Source organism: Nicotiana tabacum, chromosome 7 (genome assembly GCF_000715075.1).
Source record: "Nicotiana tabacum cultivar K326 chromosome 7, ASM71507v2, whole genome shotgun sequence".
In the NCBI taxonomy this organism is placed as follows: Eukaryota; Viridiplantae; Streptophyta; class Magnoliopsida; order Solanales; family Solanaceae; genus Nicotiana; species Nicotiana tabacum.
Genome location: NC_134086.1, coordinates 118813909 through 118831856, shown reverse-complemented (window position 1 = coordinate 118831856; position 17948 = coordinate 118813909). Strand labels below are relative to the sequence as shown.

Sequence of the window (17948 nt, the reverse complement as noted above, 5' to 3'; positions counted from 1 at the left end):
GGGACACCATAAATCTCCCAAGTGGCGACTCTGAATTAAATAATATATCCCATTTAGATTGTCCTTTAATAAGAAAAACTCCCTTTTACGCCCCTCGCGAGTGTATGTGAAAAAGGAGGTGCGACAACAGGTACCTCTGATAGCAGAAAATGGATCGTTGCAGCTACCGCGACCGCATAAAATCCGTTACGAACCTCGGTATTTAATATTTGGCTCAACTGCAGGTTCTTTGAACTCCTTCTCCGCGGACCGCGGTAAATTGACCGATGTCGCGGTGGAGGCACCGCTGCCGCATATAATCACCGCGGACTGCGGTAGCTTTAATTCCAAATATGAAAACTCTCTAAATCCTTGCCAGCGTGGGCCGCGATAAAAGGACTGTGGTCACGGTGGGTCTTCTGCGTCCGCGGTGGATTTTCCGCTGTAGCGTTGCTTTGACTTGGTTTTGTACTTGTGCAGATTTCACTTCTTTTTTGAGCTGGTTATAACATCTTTGTCCCTTTTTGACCAAACACTGCAAACAAACACAACAAGTTAGCTTTTGGGGAATACTTGTACACATTTTAGTCCAAAACTCAAGCAAAAAGGAGCATAAAACATACTAGAATCCCTAGTTATCACCGCACATCCCAGGTCCCGCGGCAACAAATTCCAAATTGTGCGGTCGCACTTCAACGGTGGTCGTACTACCAAGCTTTAGTAAATTGGCCATAACTTTCTGGAAAAATATCCAAATGAATAATGGTTTTATTTTTTGAAAACTAGATTCAAAGAGCTACAACTTTTATTTTTGGATCATCTTTAAATTCTTTATAGATCAAAAGATATAAGCTTCCGAAATCAAACCATTGAACCTACAAAATCCCCTTTCTGCGACCGCGAGAAGAATTATGCGGACCGCACAATTTAAACTACGGTCCGCACAATTACCAATACCTCCACACTTTGGGAGTTTGTGTCCGCACTCCAAATTGTGCCCACGCACTCCCAAATGCTCTAGAACAACATCAGAGTGCTGAAATGCCCAAACTCGCTCAAAACCCACCTCGAAACGCATCCGAGCCACTCGGAACCCCATACGAATGTATCAACAAGTCCTAAAATATCATACAAACTTAGTCGAGACTTCAAATCACATGAAACAATGATAAAAATATGAATTGCACTCTAATTCAAACTTAATGAACTTTGAAACTTCAAACTTCTACAATCAGCCGAAACCTATCAAAACACATCTTATTGACCCTCAAATTTTGCACACAATTCACATTTGACATTATGGACCTACTCCAACTTTTGAAATTGGAATCCGACCTCGATATCAAAAAAGTCTACTCCTGGCACTACCAGAAAATGAGCCTATTGCAACAGTTTTTTAGTAACGGTTACAGAACCGTTGCTATAGAGTACATATAGCAACGGTTATAACCGTTTCCGTAGAATGTGGATGATATCAGCACACTTTTGATATAAAACCGTTACCATTGACATTAAACCGTTGCCATAGCACTTTTTAACCGACGCTTTAGAACTGAATTTTGGGAAAACTAATAACGGAACGATTTTTGTTCTCCTCATCAGATTCCCTCCTAAATTTTGTTAAACCCGCCAAACAAAAATAATTTTTGTTTTTTTAATTAATTAGAAAAATAAAAATATAAAAGTCTCTAATTTAATTACTCCATATCCTATTAGCAGCAGTCGATATCCCCAAAGCCCCAAACCCCAAAATTGCCTTTGACGCGTCTCCACCCCATCTCCGACCAAAATCTCCACCGTCTTTCAGCCATAAAACTTCCACCAAAGCACCATGGAAAAGACCACCTTCTTCCCCTGTTAAACCAACATCGATTGCTCGAAGAAAACCCATATTTCAATCTCTCTGTTAGAGACAACGAAATTGCATAAAAACCTTTTTGGCGATATCCGACTGCTCGAAGGATAAATTGCTGAAATTTGTTGGCGTCTGAAACTCCAAGGAAACAAAGAAACTAACATCATTCCAAGACTTAGGATTTGAACGGGTGAAATCACAAGTACTTTCTTTCTCTCAAGTTTTTCGCCTACTTTTAATGGGTTCTCTTTAATTTTTGTCAAATAAGGGTACAAATGGGTATTCTCTAAATCTCAAAGCCTAAGTTTTGCTATATTAACTAAATCTCCTCTATTTTACTAATTTAATTGCTTCTTTATTTCACTATTTCTTCCTAGTATTATTCCCTTTTTGGATTTGTGGTCCTCTTTTTAATTTCATCGATCTGTATTGATTTCATGTATAGATTTCATGGGGTTTGTTGTTTTGTTTAAGGAATACATGTAAATTTATTTAATATTTGTGATTTTGGGTGCATTTTTTGGGGCATTTTCATTAGTTTTCTTTTGCGCCCCATTCTTTAATTTTTTCTAGTGACAAAATGCTTCAAATTTGAAGCTCAAAGTAGTTATTATTCTGTAGCACGATATGTACATGCGATACAGAAAAACATATTTAACTTGCAAGTGTCAATGATGCGTGTAACAACTTGTAGAAAATAGAGTATGTGCTTGTGAATCTTAGCTTTAAAAACCTTGAAATAGTGCTGGACTTGGACAGCAAACAAAAGGGATAACTTTTGATGCGTGTTTTCTAAAAGCTGTTGATACTGCATTAGATCTGTTATTTCACCATAGAGAGACTTGAACTTGAAAGAATGTATATCTATACAACACTGTATTCAATATTAATGTTACTGTTTTGCATAAATAAATCCCAACTTATTTCTAATTCTCCTCTTTTTCTCTCTATTTACAGTGTTGATTACAATTTCTGTGCCAGCTTTTATCTTTCGTATCGATAGTCATGATATTTCATTTATTGAGATTTCAATATTTGTTTGTTTCTAATTCTCCTCTTTTTCTCTCTGTTGACTGTGTTAATTACAGTTTGTTTGAGCAGTAAGCAGTGATCAAATCTTCACTTCTTCTTTATTCAATTATTTGTACAATCTTTTTTCTACATTCTTAGTATAACACTACTGCGACGTCGAACTTCGTTCTCTATGGCTATTGTTCTTCTATTTGCTTCTATTTTTGGGTGTATGTTGGTTCTATTCTTTTTCTCAAAACAATTGTACTCATGTTTTTTTTTGTTTTTTACATATTTTGTAATTATAATGATCTAGATGTGGTATGAATTTTTAATTAGTTAGACAACGTTCCTTCCAACTTTGTATGCATGTCCCTTCTGCTTGATTTTCCTAGAGCTAATGGTTGAGTTGACATTGGATGCCATTGGTTATTAGTTAAGTTCTTGTTAATTGGGAGAATGAAAGTGAAACAAGTTTATGTTGAGAAGAGTTATTTTGCAATTTTTGAGTAACGAAAGTAGTTTTACAAAGTAATAGGCTTACTGTGAACTTATTGGCAAGTACAGAAATTCCACTGGATACGTTGATGATTTTTGAATAAATACTTGCCTTAACTCATTATTGAATAACACATGCAGTGTACATTTATTGCTCACCTTCAAGTTCCGCAAATCTCTGTTTCTCCTTGCACATATTCGAAGTATCTATCTCTTTGGTGAGTTTCCTAACTTTTTTTTGCGCTTTCTTTCTTCTTCACTCTTTCATTTTCGGAGTTATATATTTTGTGTCTGAAAATTTTCTGTCTATGGTGTTTTATGGCATGATTCTATATAAGTCGAGAAATGTAGATTGTGAGGTTCCTGCTTCCAACTTGTACAACAAATTTAATGTATATCCTTCTCTAATTTAGGATTTTATTTATATCATATCTTAGATTTCTCAATTTTTGTTTCATGTTATCTCTGTTGTATGATTTAATTTTGGTTCTGGTAGTTTCTCTATTTTTGGGGGTATTTTCCTGTTAAATTTTTGGTTGCATGTCCGGTTTAAACACGGATGCACAAGAGGTGTTTGGTAATATGTCTAAATCAATTGAATTTATGTTTTATCCTATCATTGGGACAGATATTTAGTTATGGTTCTATTTTGGTTACTTAGTAAGGAACAAGATCTTAGTTTGTTTACTGTTTAGGTATGAATTAAGATGAAATAAGAGTTAACAATTCTTCTTGGTTTATGATCTTTCTCTCTCACACTTCTTTTTATTGTTAATCAGCAGCCTCCTCAGTTTTCTTGCATAATTATCTTTGGATTCCTCAAAAGAAAATAGCAACCTAAGAAGAAATAACATGTTTTCAGTTTTTTTCCCTTTGTTTTTGGGTTGGCAATGAAGAATGAGTATAGTGTACCACATGTGTCTTTTTTGAAGGGGAGGGTCATCACACTTATAGAGTTTGTCCATCTTTTTAAAATTTATATAAAGTGTAATCTCTCTGAAATTATTCTGGTTTGAATTACTCCATTTGACAATTACTCCTCCAAGACTGAATACATTAAGTAATTTTCCCTTTTTGCATTTCTGAAACTATTTTAAAGAAATGAGTTACAACTAAAAAATAATTTGTAACAATGAAATGCCATGGAATAAGGCTAATGAAATATGTACCATGTGGTCTTTTCTGTTTAGGGATCTTCTTAATTATTGGAACTCTGATGCCTACAAGTTAAAACTAAGTACAGTCCCATGATTTGCTGAGAATGTCTGGTTTATATTTAATTAGAAATCACTTAACTCTGTATTCATTGGCTGATTTGCAGAAAATGTCCCAAACCAATACCGAGAATCGCAAAAAGTTAAAATATCGACACACTGCTGGCAAAAGAAGTTTTGCTCGAATATGCAAGGTTTGATATTTTCTTTCTTATTATTCTTTTGAATATGAACTTATTAACTTTATACCGCTTTTTATATAATCAGGAAAAAAAGAAAGAAACTTCTGAGCCTCTATCAAGCAAGGACATCTTTGTGGCCACAAGAAAAAGAAAACCTGATCGAGTTTACAAGGCCTCGTATGCGGATACTGTTAATAAAATTGTACGAGTTATTAATTTAAAATTTTTTTGTTATCATTTGTCTGTTCTTAGTTATTGACTCAGTGTCATTTACTTTCTGATTTAACAATGACTTAATTTGGTCTTGTAGGCTGAAATGGAAAGAATACAACTAACACAAGAAAGTGAAGATGTCAGTCAATCAGTTGATGCATTTGCATCAATCATGGGACCTGAGCATCTAGGTCACCTAAGATTGTATGGACATGGGGTTACCAAGACTTCCTTAAAAAAAGTGGGACATTTGGGACCCTCTACTGATGAGGTGATGCAGCAAAAATTGGAGGAAATGGAAGAAAGGATGCAGCAAAGATTGGAGGAAAAGTTCAATGCACAAAAATATGTCATGGAACTACAAGTTGCAGTTAACATCATTTCACAACTTAAACATCTGAATCCAGATTTACGGGTTGATCCCAACATGCTAGCTTTCAATGCTTGTTCACCTGGAGAAGCTTCCTCTGCACAACAAGCTGTTGTGCAACTAATCAATCGTCTATCTACTAGGAGTAATAATCAAGGTCAGTACGTTTATCTTGGCTCTACAACCTTATTTTTGGGTTGTGATGAGACATGGAGAAAATGATAGTTTAGTTAGTTCAACATGGTGGGTTATTTGGTCCAGTATGTCTGTTCTTGTCATTGATTGGTCCAGTATGTTGGCCCCTTGAAATAGGACATGTTGGGTTGCTTAGTCTTGTGTTTGGGTTTCAATGTTAGCCTCTTTTTTGTGTTGATGATGAATCAGCTTTTTTACTTGGTTAGCCACTGCCCAGAATAGCCATTGTGTATTTCCCTTCATTTATTGTTGATTAGCTACTGTCTAGTCAATATTTCATTGCTTAATCCATAGAACTTTGCAAACTCTTGCATCTTGAAGCCTCCAGTTGTTTGTTGCATTCATTGCCCAGCTCCACTCTTCGATTGTGCCCTTTATTCTGCTTTTTTCGTGTGAGGTCCATGAGTGTATGCTTTTTCCTCTTCCTCTTGTGTTACTTGTATAACCTGCTATCTGTGTAAGATGATTTCCTTCCTCTAACCTGCCATTTAGCCTTCATAGCTCCAGCCTCAAACTGCTGCATTCTCCATGATTTACGCTCCTTATGATTGCATTTTTCCCTGCTTCCATGCCTTCCTTGTGACTCAATTGGCTCCACTTTTGTATTCCTGTTGCCTGACTCCATGTATGTGCATATGAATTCCCTTTAGAAATTGAGAGAATCCATCTGCAGACCTGATCTGCAGCTTTGTGTTTGCTGCAACCATATTTGGTACTGTCCCTTTTGAGATCAATATCGTGTGTTGTCTCTATGTGTTTTGTTAAGATATTTGTCCTGTTTGATGCCTCATATGCTAAATTAAGATGTAGCATCGAGGATTTGTGAAATTCTGCCTCCTTCCTCGACACCTTGGTTAGTGAAAAAATAGATCAACATCATCTCCTCCACAAGTATTTGAAGATATTGATCCTGAATTATTTCCAGCTCCATCACCAGATCCTTTGCCCTTTTCTTCATCTCTCTTCCTACTGCCTCGACACCTTGACTCTCAAATATGGACATTGCAATTTATCCACATGAAGCTCAAGATGGATTTCTCGGTCATGGAAAAATATCAATGTTGTTATATTATGCACATTTGTTGACTTCTTATTGTTCCTGTGTTATATTAAGACTCATTTGCATTTTAGGCTAGGACTTTTATGCATTTTGTCTTCTTCTTCTTTTTTCTTGCCTTTGAGATTTTTACTGTTATTTTGTGAACTTGGATAAAGAAGTCCACTTGATTGGTTCTGTAAGAAAATAGTCCGATCATATATCTGAAATAATAGTAGAATGATTAATTTGTTGTACAAAGTTCCCAATATATCTTTCTTCACTTGATTTCCTTGCTTTCAACTTTGTGCTTTATGTATTGTTTATGGACCATACCCATTCTTATAATGATAAACCAACCCTTGAAGGATAATGACTTTATTTATCCTCTTTTGTAGGTGGAGCAATTGAAGAAAGGGAAGATGGAGATTGTGAAGATCTAGACCTTACTTAAGAACTTTGAATTGTTGTCCATGTTCTAGGAATCTTTTGTTATCAACATTTGAAACTTATAACTCTAACTCTTGAAGTGTTGAAATATAAAACTTATGTGATATTGGGTTAAAATATTTTGGTTTTATGGAGACAATATAAATTATGAAGTGTTTTATCTTTTTATTTATATAAATTTCAGGTTATTACAATTTTTATATATCTAAATATTCATTTACAGCCAGGGCGTAATAGTCTAATAAAAGCCAGGGTATAATAGTCTAATAGAACCGTTCCAATAGGTCTTACAAATCGTTCCAAAATATGCGACAAATTGATACAATAGATGGTTAGAACCGTTCCAGTAGGTCTTGCAAACAGTTCCAATAGATCTTACAAATCGTTCCAAAATGTGCGAAAACCTAATACACTAGGTAGTTAAAACCGTTGCAAAAGAAATAAAACCGTTACAGTAGCTCAATGAAACCGTTAGAATATCTGTAAACAAACGTTGCAATAGCTTACACAACCGTTGCAAAAAATTGTATGGTAACGGCTGCCAACCGTTACTGTAAACTCTATGGTAAAGGTTTTTAACCGTTGCAACTGGAAAGAAATACTCGTTGGTTCAGGCAGAGGAAAAACCGTTGCGATAGATCGCCCTCCAGCAACGATTTGGATAATCGTTGCAAGAACCGTTACTCTAGAACTATTGGTACGGAAGCGTATGTAACGGTCGCCAAACCGTTCCAATAACTCTATGGCAACAGTTCACCTGTCTGTTGCAATGGTTTTCCGGCTGTTGCCATATGCTCACTTTCCAGTAGTGCGGTCAAACTTTCCAAAAATTTAATTTTCACCATTTCAAGCCTAATTCAGCTACGGACCTCCAAATCACAATCCGGACACGCTCGTAAGTACAAAATCACCCAACGGAGCTAACAGAACTGACGAAATGGTCAATTTCTTTGAACTTAAGCTTTCATTCTAGGGACTAAGTGTCTAATTCACTCCGAAACCAAAAATAAAATCTCCTGGCAAGTCATATAAGCATAAAATGATACAGGGAAAGCAATAAATAGGGGATTGAGGCTAATACTCTCAAAATGACTGACCGGTTCGTTACATCAAAAAGAGCCAAGAAGTGTTATAGTCTGCTCCAAAAGTTATGTAACTAGTTAGGTACTGGTTCTATTTTTTTAATTGTCTCTATTAGCTTGATTAGAATAGGAGGTTGTATTAGAATAGAGAAATGAGTTAGTTAACGTTTTCTTGTTGGTTGATTGGGGTCCTAGATGGTGCATCTTGAGATGGAGGTAGCTAACACAGGTGCTCGAGAGTGGTAAACGTTGGTTGTTAATGGTAATATTTTACATTTTATTACCAAAATCGCTTCCAACATATTATATTGAAACTCCAACACGGATAAAGTTCCAACATAATATATTGAATTATGGAGATCCTACATATAAACTTTGTTAATAGAGGAGAACCTCAATGGTTGCAGAGAAATTCTCAGAAGAAGCAAAAGACAGAAATGGAAATTTTATTGTTCCATTAATTTCTGATACCTCACAAGAGAGGAGCATACGCAGTTATATACATACTCTAACTAACTTAACTTACATATGTCCCTACATGATTGGACAGCTGGCTAACTACCCAACTAACACTAACTAACTTCTTAACACCCTCCTTCAAGCTTATGGTTTGAAGATATCCTTCAATCCTAGCTTGGACATTAAGTGATCATGTTGCAGTCTTCTTAAGCTCTTGATAAGGAGGTCAGCTTGCTGCTCTTTTGTGGGAATGTGATGAGTTTCACTACAACTTGTATGATTTTCTCTCGTACAAAATGGCAGTCAATGTCTATGTGTTTGGTCCTTTCATGAAAGATAGGATTAGTTGCAATTTAGATTGCAGCCTTGCTGTCACAAAAGAGATCAACTGGTAGACTCACCTCAACCTCTAGCTCTTTGAAGATTTATGTGAGCCAGGTTATCTCAGCAACAGTAGATGCCATACTTCTGAAATTAGCTTCAGCAGAGCTCCTTGCAACTGTGTCTTGTTTCTTAAACTTCCACGAGATCAAGGCATCCCTAAACTTAACTAGCTAGCATGTTACTAATTTCCTGGTCTGTAAGTATCCTCCCCAATCTGAATCACAATATATTTTCAGTTTATCTGAACCTTCTGAAGGCATTAGTAGACCAAGACCTAGAGAGGTTTTGACATATTTCACAACTCTCGGAGCAACTTCCTAGTGAGACTACTTAGGCTTATGCATAAATTGACTTAGTGTTTGTACTACAAATGCTATATCAACTCTGGTCATTGTAAGATATAATAGCCTCCCTACTAGTCTTTGATATGCACCTATATCTTCAATCAGCTTGTCTTCACACTCATAGACTCCTACAACAGTATCATACTCCACATATGTAAGTTTCAGATTTGTCTCTAGAGGTGTTCCTGTAGGTATAGCACCTGTAAGTCCCATCTCAGATATCAATTCCAAAGCATATTTCCTTTGGCTCATAACAATTCCATTTTTTGATCTTGCAACTTCTATTCCCAAAAAGAACTTAAGTTCTCTTAGATCCTTCATTTAAAATCTAAGTTTCAGGTCATTTCTAGTCTGAGTTATCAGATCTATAATGCTTTCACTTATTATCAGATCATCTACGTAGACTAACACAACAATCAATTCAGCTTGAACCTTCTTTGTAAAAAGAGAGTAGTCAAAATGACTTTGAATGAAGCCCAACTGCACTAAGGCATCAGTCAGCTTCCCGTTCCACTGCATGGGTATCTCCTTCAGGGCATATAGAGATCTACGAAGTTTGCAAACCTGGTGAGACCCTCACTGGCTTGCAAACCCTAGAGGCACATCCATGTACACCTTTTCTAGAAGTTCACCATGCAACAAGGCATTGTGAACATCCATTTGGAAAAGAGGCCAATGCTTGGATGCAGCAACTGCAACGACTGATCTTGTTGTAACCATTTTTGCTATAGGTGAGAAAGTTTCTGTGTAGTCAAGCCCTTCCTTTTGAATGGAACCTTTAGCCACCAAACTAGAATTGTATCTTTCAACTTCACCTGAGGATGTATACTTCACTTTGAACACCCATTTACATCCAATGGGAACCTTATCAGCAGGCAACTCCACTATAGATCATGTGTGTTTTTCCTCTAAGGCTGAGATTTTACCCTTCATAGCTTCAATCCATTTAGGATCCTTAATAGCCTCAGCATATGACTATGGTTCTACATTTGCAGAGTAGGAGGATAAAGCTTTGGCATAGGAGTCAGAGATATTCTCATAACTAACACATGTTGAAGAGGATAGGAGCAATTGGATTTGCCTTGAGACTGAGTAACATAATCTTTTAGCCAGATATGAGGTTTACTGGTTCTCCCAGATCTTCTAGGATATGAGGCTTCTATCATTAGAGGTAGACAGTTGATGAGTAGGCTGATCATGAGTAAGATTAGTTAGTGAGACTGGTTCAAGTTCAGCAGCTACTTGAGTCAGCTGATCTAGATTATGATGAGCAGGTGAAGTAGAAATAGGAAAAGATAGAGGAGATGGTGTAGGAAGAGATAAGGAGATTGATGGTGGAAAAGAGGATATAGAGATATCATTAGGCATTAAGACTTGAGGTATGTCAAAGGTAGGAAACAAAGAGGGTAGAGAAGTTGAATGTTGAAAGTGAAATATATTTTCATTGAACATAACATCTCTACTTATTAATAACTCGTTGGTGTGAATGTTGTACATTCCGTATCTCTTTTTGAGTCATAGAGTAACCAAGAAAAACTATAGGTGAGGCTCTAGGTAAGAATTTTTCACCTCTTTTTACATCAGTTACATATCTTAGACAACCAAAAATTCTCATGTGGTCTAAGAAAGGAGGATGACCAAACAGTAGTTCAAAACAGCACTTGTGTTGTTAGTTTGTTGATAATGTAGGCTGCAGTTGATACACATTCCCCCAAGAATCTTAGTGGAACACCTGCTTGAAATCTTAGTGCCCTAGCTGTATTGAGTATGTATCTGTGCCTTCTTTCAGCTATTCCATTTTGCTGTGGAGTAGAGATATAAGAACTCTGATGAACAATACCCAAAGATTGCAGTAATTCTGTCATTTGTGAGTTAAAAAATGCACACCCATTATATGTTCTTAGGAATTTTACAATACAAGAATGAACATTCTTAACCATAATGAAGAACTGTCTAATGATAACAATTACTTCAACTTTAGAGGGCAACAAGAAAACCCATGTAAACCTGGAATGATCATCCAATAGTGTAAGAAAATACTTCTTCCTATCATGAGTAGGTACCTTATAGGGCTCCCAACATCAACATGAAGTAAGTGAAAGCATGCATTAGCCACAGAATTACTAAGAGAAAATGGAAGCCTTGTTTTCTTAGCAATAGGACAAACAATACATTACTTAGTCTCACTATTATATTTTAAATGTTGAAAATATTTTAACTTTCTCAGAACATCAATTGGCACATGGCCTAACCTCCTATGCCACAAATATATACTTAAACTATCATCCTTTATTGTATTTAAAAAAGATCTTTCAGAGTCTGACTTGTTATTTTCTCCTCCATTTGCTTGGTCTTTGTTATCTGATATGTAGATGTAAAGGCCTTCATCCTCCTTACCAATCCCCCTCACTCTCCTATTGAAAAGATCCTGGAAAAGGCAGACGTCGGGATAGAACAAAGCCAAACATCTAAGTTCCTTTGTTAATTTTGAAACAGATAGGAGATTATATTTGAAGTCTGGTATATGTAACACATTTGTAATTTTCTGTCATTGTAGCACACTTGTAGACCTTGTATGCTTTACACTTGCTATCTTTCATGTGAGTAGATGAACTTTTCCAATACTAAATTCATCAACATTTCTAGATTCTTCTAAGAATTTGAGACTTTTTACCATGTGATTGGAAGCAACTGTATCAACTATCTACCTAATCTCAGCTTTAGTAACTACATGAGGTGAAGTCATACCTGCTGACATGGCATTACTTGGTTGATCATCTTGACTTTAGAATGTGATGCTAGACTTGCCCAAAAGATGCAGGATCTTATTATACTGATCAAATGTAAACTGAGGCACTCCTGCAATCACTCCTTGACTACCTTGCCTGTAAAGCGGGATTACTTTCTTCTGCTATTATCAGATAATAGGATTTATTTATAGTTGGAGTAGAACTCATCATCATAATCTGGTTACTAGATTGAGAATAAGTCTCATTTAGACCCATCAGAAAATGCAGCAGCCTGTGATTACCAAAGTGTTCTGCATATCTCCTCGATTCCTCACAGCCACATCCAGGGCAAGGCATCATTGCATCAAACTCTGCCTAAAGCTCTTTTAGCTTAGAAAAATACACTAACACAGAGGAAATCCCCTGAGAAAAAGTAGCAATTTGTCTGTGCAAAAATAAAATTTTAGATCCATTCACCTTGTCAAAGCTTTCTCTAAGATCAGCCCACACCTTCTGTGCACTAGTTGCATACACCATGCCACTTAACAGCTCATTACTAACTGAGTTCATGATCTATGACAAAACTATGGCATTACACTTTTCCCTCAATTCATGTAAAGTAGGAGGAATGTACCCTTAGTATATCTACCATCAACAAAACATAATTTGCCCTTGCCTAATAGACTGATACGCATAGAGCTGCTCCATAGAGCATAATTTTCATGTCCAGTCAGTTTGATTGAGATTAGAGAGCTACCTGGAGCATCAAAAGGTTGAAGAAATAGAGGATGATGTTGATCGGCCACTATACCAACCACACGACTTGGAGTTGCATCAGCGGTAGTGTCTTCAATTCTTGTGTCTGAGCTAGTACCAATACCTCTAATCGCCATTGAAGATTGAGAATCGAGAGCTTAGAGTAGAACACATAGAATAAAAAAATTCCTAATTGCTCAAAAATGATTCAATCTAAGAAGAGATGAATCGAAGCAATTATATAAATGACTTACGAGTTCTGGAAACTCAAATCGATTTCGAGCAATCTGCGTGAATTGATCATCTTCACGAGCTTTGATACCATGTTAAGAGAGGAGAACCTCCATGGTTGCAGAGAAGTTCTCAGAAGAAGCAAAAGATAGAAATGGAAATTTTACTGTTTCATTAATTTCTGATACCTCACAAGAGAGGAGCATACACGGTTATATACATACTCTAACTAACTTAAATTACAGTTGTCCCTACATAATTGGACAGCTGGCTAACTACCCAACTAACACTAACTAACATCTTAACAAACTTCCCGCATATTATGTTGGAACTCCAGCATACGAAAGTTCCAGTACATTAAATAATTCGAATTCCAACATATTATGCTGGAATATTTCCAGATTTTTAAGGGCATTTTTGTTCGAATTTTATCTAAATTGGGATTACTTTTGAAATTGTGGCTTTTTTCAATTATTAGTAATAAATTTGGCTATTTTTTTTAATTTTTTCCCTTGAAAAGGGATCATGAAAAAAAAAAAGATAAAATATCCAACCCGCTAATTTGACGCTCCATAGCTAATTTGGAACATGGACGGATCCAAAAACTATTTGACTGGAATGAGAAGAAGAGAAACAGCTATTTCGACTAGTTTTTTCTTTTTTACCCATTCTTAAATTATAACTTTCTTTTTTAGGGGTTGAAACTTAAATTATCCTCTTTCAGTGCTACGCAAAATCTGGTCTGCTGTTTGTAAAATGTTGTGCAATGAAGTCTATAGGGAAAAAAACACTTAATAAAACAAAATAACGTCAAACAATACCAGCATATATGATTTGGAATTTGGAACACAAAAATGGCAGAGGAAAAATAGAAAGGATTTACAATGAATCGACAATTCAAAATAATATTTGCACAATCGAATCATTTATAAGGTAATATATGCGAGTTTCTTTAATAAATATTAATTAATAACTGATAGCTAACATATTATCACATGACAAATTATACTGAAAGCTAGTGCGTTTTCATTGTTGATGTGTACATAAATTAAGAGTCCGTTTGGACATAACAACTTTTTCACTTTTTTCGATTTTTTTTTTTTACTTTTTTCGAAATCAGTATTTGACCATAAAATTTCTAATTTTCAGATGAATATGAATTTTAAAATTTTTCGATAATTTTAAAATCCCCAAAATATTGTTTTTCAAAATTTACTCGATCACTCACAAAAAAATCACTTTTTTGGAATTTTACAATTTTTAGGTCCAAACGCCCACTAAATCTAAAAAGTGAGTAATTTTCTGGACTTGATACATAATCAAATCGTGAAAATAGCACGGGCTAGCTAGTTTTCGGACTTATAATTAAAAATTAATCACTATTTTGCTGCAATACGGAAAGTTCTAACATAATATACTGAAGATTGGTGCACCTGTGTATGAACTTCCAACATATTACGCTGAAACTACAACACACCAAAACTTCCAGCATAATATATTGGAGATTACAGTACTTGTGTATTAACTTCCAGCAGAAGTTTAGTATATTACACTATAACTCCAGTATATTATAATGGAATATTTTTCATATTTTGGACAGTATTTTCAATCAAATTTATTTTTACATGTGTATACGGTAAAATCGGAGGGTCAAATTTTCCATCGTTATAACGCCTCGAAGGCTCGAAATCACGGTCGAGTTTTATCCCTCGAGGGCCATCGACGCTCGACCTCGGGACAGTATGAGATGACGGTCACGGGAAGAAAATGGGGAGTTCCCAAGGCGTGAAGCTAGAGCCGACAAAATCTGTGAGGCTAGTTTGAGCCCGTATCGTGGCATTAACTAGATGCCACATCTCCATATCTTTGTAATAAATGCACTTGTACTATGTTGGGATTCCCCCTCTTATATAAAGAGGATCTTTGTCATTTTGTAAACATCTGTTGCTCCATACTAAATATACAAGAACATTCTCTCTACTCTTTAACATATTCTCTTGGTTCCGTTGTCTCATTTATTGCTTATATTTATTGTGTTTTACTAAAAGTTCATCATTTATTGCTTATTATTGGCCATAAAAAGCCGTCTTTGATTTATTAATAACTGTTAGTCACCATCGACCGTCTTCGATAGCTCCCAGCCGAGCTTCAGACTCGACCCCGAGGCCCTCGAATAGGCAAGCTCGAGGCCCCGATTGGCACGATTTGGTTAACATCTCGTCTTTAGGCTCTTATCTTGTTTTCAAGTCTTTCACGTAGCATCAACTGCCTAACAACTAGCATAAAAATAGATCACATATTTTTAGAACCACTAAATAAAATTTAATTGTTATTACCATTTTCACGATAAACAGTTTGGCGCCCACCGTGGGGCTAAAAATAATAGTGATTATTTTCTTGCTGGTATAACTACATAACGCAAGTTATCTTTCACACTTTTTCTTGCCCAAGATCTTTGATTTCAGGTCAAAATGTCCGACTCAGTGAACAATAATCTTGAGAACCACGGAGAAAATGGTGCAGATGTTCCAGGTGCTGGTGTACCGCCACGAAACCCTGAGAACGCACCAGAACCGATTCCCGTGGATGCGGTCTCGCACGATGCTCAACACGTCGATGTAAGCTCCCACACTAACAGGAGCGTGCACCAAGGAGACCGACAAGAAGCTCAAGAAACCCTAGCCAGGGAAGAACGGGAGGTTCGCCTTCACGTTATTTTTGAAATGTTGCAGGCACAATAGGTAGCGATTGCTCGCTGCAAAGTCACCAGAAAACTCCCAGAACGGTTGCGCCGAGGATGGCTCCCCCAGTCGAGCAGATACCAGAGAGGTCAAGCAACAACGGGTCGGTAGCCTACCCCGCCATCATAAAGATGCTCGAGGACCTCACAAAGAGGATCGAATCGGGTGAGAAGAAGATAGAAGCCAGCGACAAAAAGGTCGAGACCTACAACTCCAGGGTCGACCAGATTCCGGATGTACCCCTGATCCTAAAAGGTGTGGATTCGAAGAAGTTCATACAAAGGTCGTTCCTAGAGTAAGCGGCTCCAAAACCTATTCCAAAAAAGTTCAGAATGCCAGACCTTCCAAAATACAACGGGGCCTCAGACCCCAATGAGCACGTTACTGCTTACACTTGCACGGTGAAGGGCAATGACTTAAAGGACGACAAGATCGAGTCCGTCTTACTAAAGAAGTTCGGGGAAACACTCTCGAAGGGGGCCATGATGTGGTATCACAACCTAGCTCCTAACTCCATAGACTCATTTTCCATGCTGGCAGATTCTTTCATAAAGGCACATGCCGGTGCCATCAAACTAGCGACAAGGAAGTCTGACGTCTTCAAGATCTTGCAGAAGGAGAACGAAATGTTGCGAGAGTTCATATCTCACTCTCAAATGGAACGAATGGAACTACCACCAGTCTCCTATGACTAGGCAGTACAGGCCTTCACTCAAGGTCTGAATGAGAAACGCTCAATGGCTTCGAAGAAACTGAAGCAGAATCTGGTCGAATATCCCGCCATGACCTGATCGGATGTTCACAACCAATATCAATCAAAAATCAGGGTTGAGGACAACCAACTAGGAGCCCCATCGGGCTCGGTATACCCAAGCAGGCTTCTAGCAAAGGAGCTAAATCCAAACAAGGAAAGGTACCAGCCATACACCAACGACAAGAGAAACGCCCCGAGGCGTAACATACCCCACAATGACCAAAGGATGGACCGAGGTCAAAACCCTGGGGGATTCGTCAACCGAGCCGAATTCAACAGGAACACGGGGCCAGCAGAGGCACCTCACTTGTTGGAGTATAACTTCAATGTAGATGTATCAGACATCGTGTTCGCCATCAGTAAAATCATAAACGCCAGGTGGCCTAGGCTTATGCAATCAGATCCTTCACAAAGAAATCATAACTTAGTTTGTGAGTTTCACAACACGCACAGCCATAAGACTGAGGATTGCTACCATCTCCGAGAGGAAGTAGCCAAACTACTCAGTAAAGGTCACCTCCGAGAATTTATCAGTGATCGGTCCAAAAACCAATTCTGGGAAAGAGAGGCGGCCAAGAAGAACGAAACGAATGAGCTCAACATGTCATCCACATGATCTTGGGAAGCATCGATGCCCCACAAGAGCCCATGATGATAAAAACAAAAATATCCATCACCAGAGATGACCATATCCTCTCTCTTTCAATTATATTCTACACTGATCTGAGTGCAGGTGTCCGATCAAAATAGACGAAACACTCTCCAGCTCGAAGACCTTAAGGTTTTAAACCATCTGTTGCATTCTTTTCCTTAGACCGAGTGTTTATCCTGAAAAGGGTTTTACCGGTAAGGTTTTTAACGAGGCAACATCTATATGCTACCTAAGAAAGATCCAACAAGTATTCAAGGCTTCTTTTGCAACCAGCCTCAAATATTAGGGGCCATCCCCCCGGAAGGTCACCTACTCGGAGAAGCCAAGATACGCCAAATAGGGGCTCAATAGGAAAGTAATGTACCGGACCAAACGGTCGAATGAACCATGTTTGCATAGAACAACCAAGCCCACAACAACAAAAACATGTATACTCTTTCCAAGTAATCAAAGAATACTTCCTAAAAGCATTTTGCATCTCAAGGAAGCTCGATATTTTTGCAAAAAACGGCCCCAGAGCCAAAAAATGTCCCGAACACTCGGGGACTGTCGCCAACAACTTAAAACAATGTGACCCTCGGGTCAGAGCTCCTATCTCGTAAGCCCTTAATGAGGCAACAACGAGATCACAAAACAACTCCAGAGCCAAAAACATCCCGAACACTCGGATACTGGCGTCGAAAACTCAAGGCTACACGACCTCCAGGTCGGAAACTCCAAAATCATAAGCCCTCAATGAGGCAACACCAAGTTCACAAGTAATGGATCCCCAGCCAAGAAACCCTCGATGACTCGGGGACTGCCATCAATCGC

General features: G+C 37.5%; 1 protein-coding gene across 1 annotated transcript; it reads left to right on the top strand.

The window, feature by feature from the left end:
- The first annotated feature begins 1684 nt into the window (after positions 1-1684).
- Positions 1685-7155, top strand: LOC107794133 (uncharacterized). Its single transcript, XM_016616597.2, has 6 exons — positions 1685-2036; positions 3485-3561; positions 4665-4751; positions 4825-4941; positions 5050-5479; positions 6952-7155. Coding segments are annotated over exons 1-6 (768 nt in total). The 5' UTR covers positions 1685-2035; the 3' UTR covers positions 7008-7155.
- Positions 7156-17948: the final 10793 nt, after the last annotated feature.

What these genes read in the sequence shown, in the direction of transcription:
- LOC107794133 (XM_016616597.2), top strand. An exon ending in TCGAAGTATCTATCTCTTTG is followed by an intron (nt 3,562 to 4,664) that starts GTGAGTTTCCTA and finishes GCTGATTTGCAG; the next exon opens with AAAATGTCCCAAACCAATAC. An exon ending in GTTTTGCTCGAATATGCAAG is followed by an intron (nt 4,752 to 4,824) that starts GTTTGATATTTT and finishes TTATATAATCAG; the next exon opens with GAAAAAAAGAAAGAAACTTC.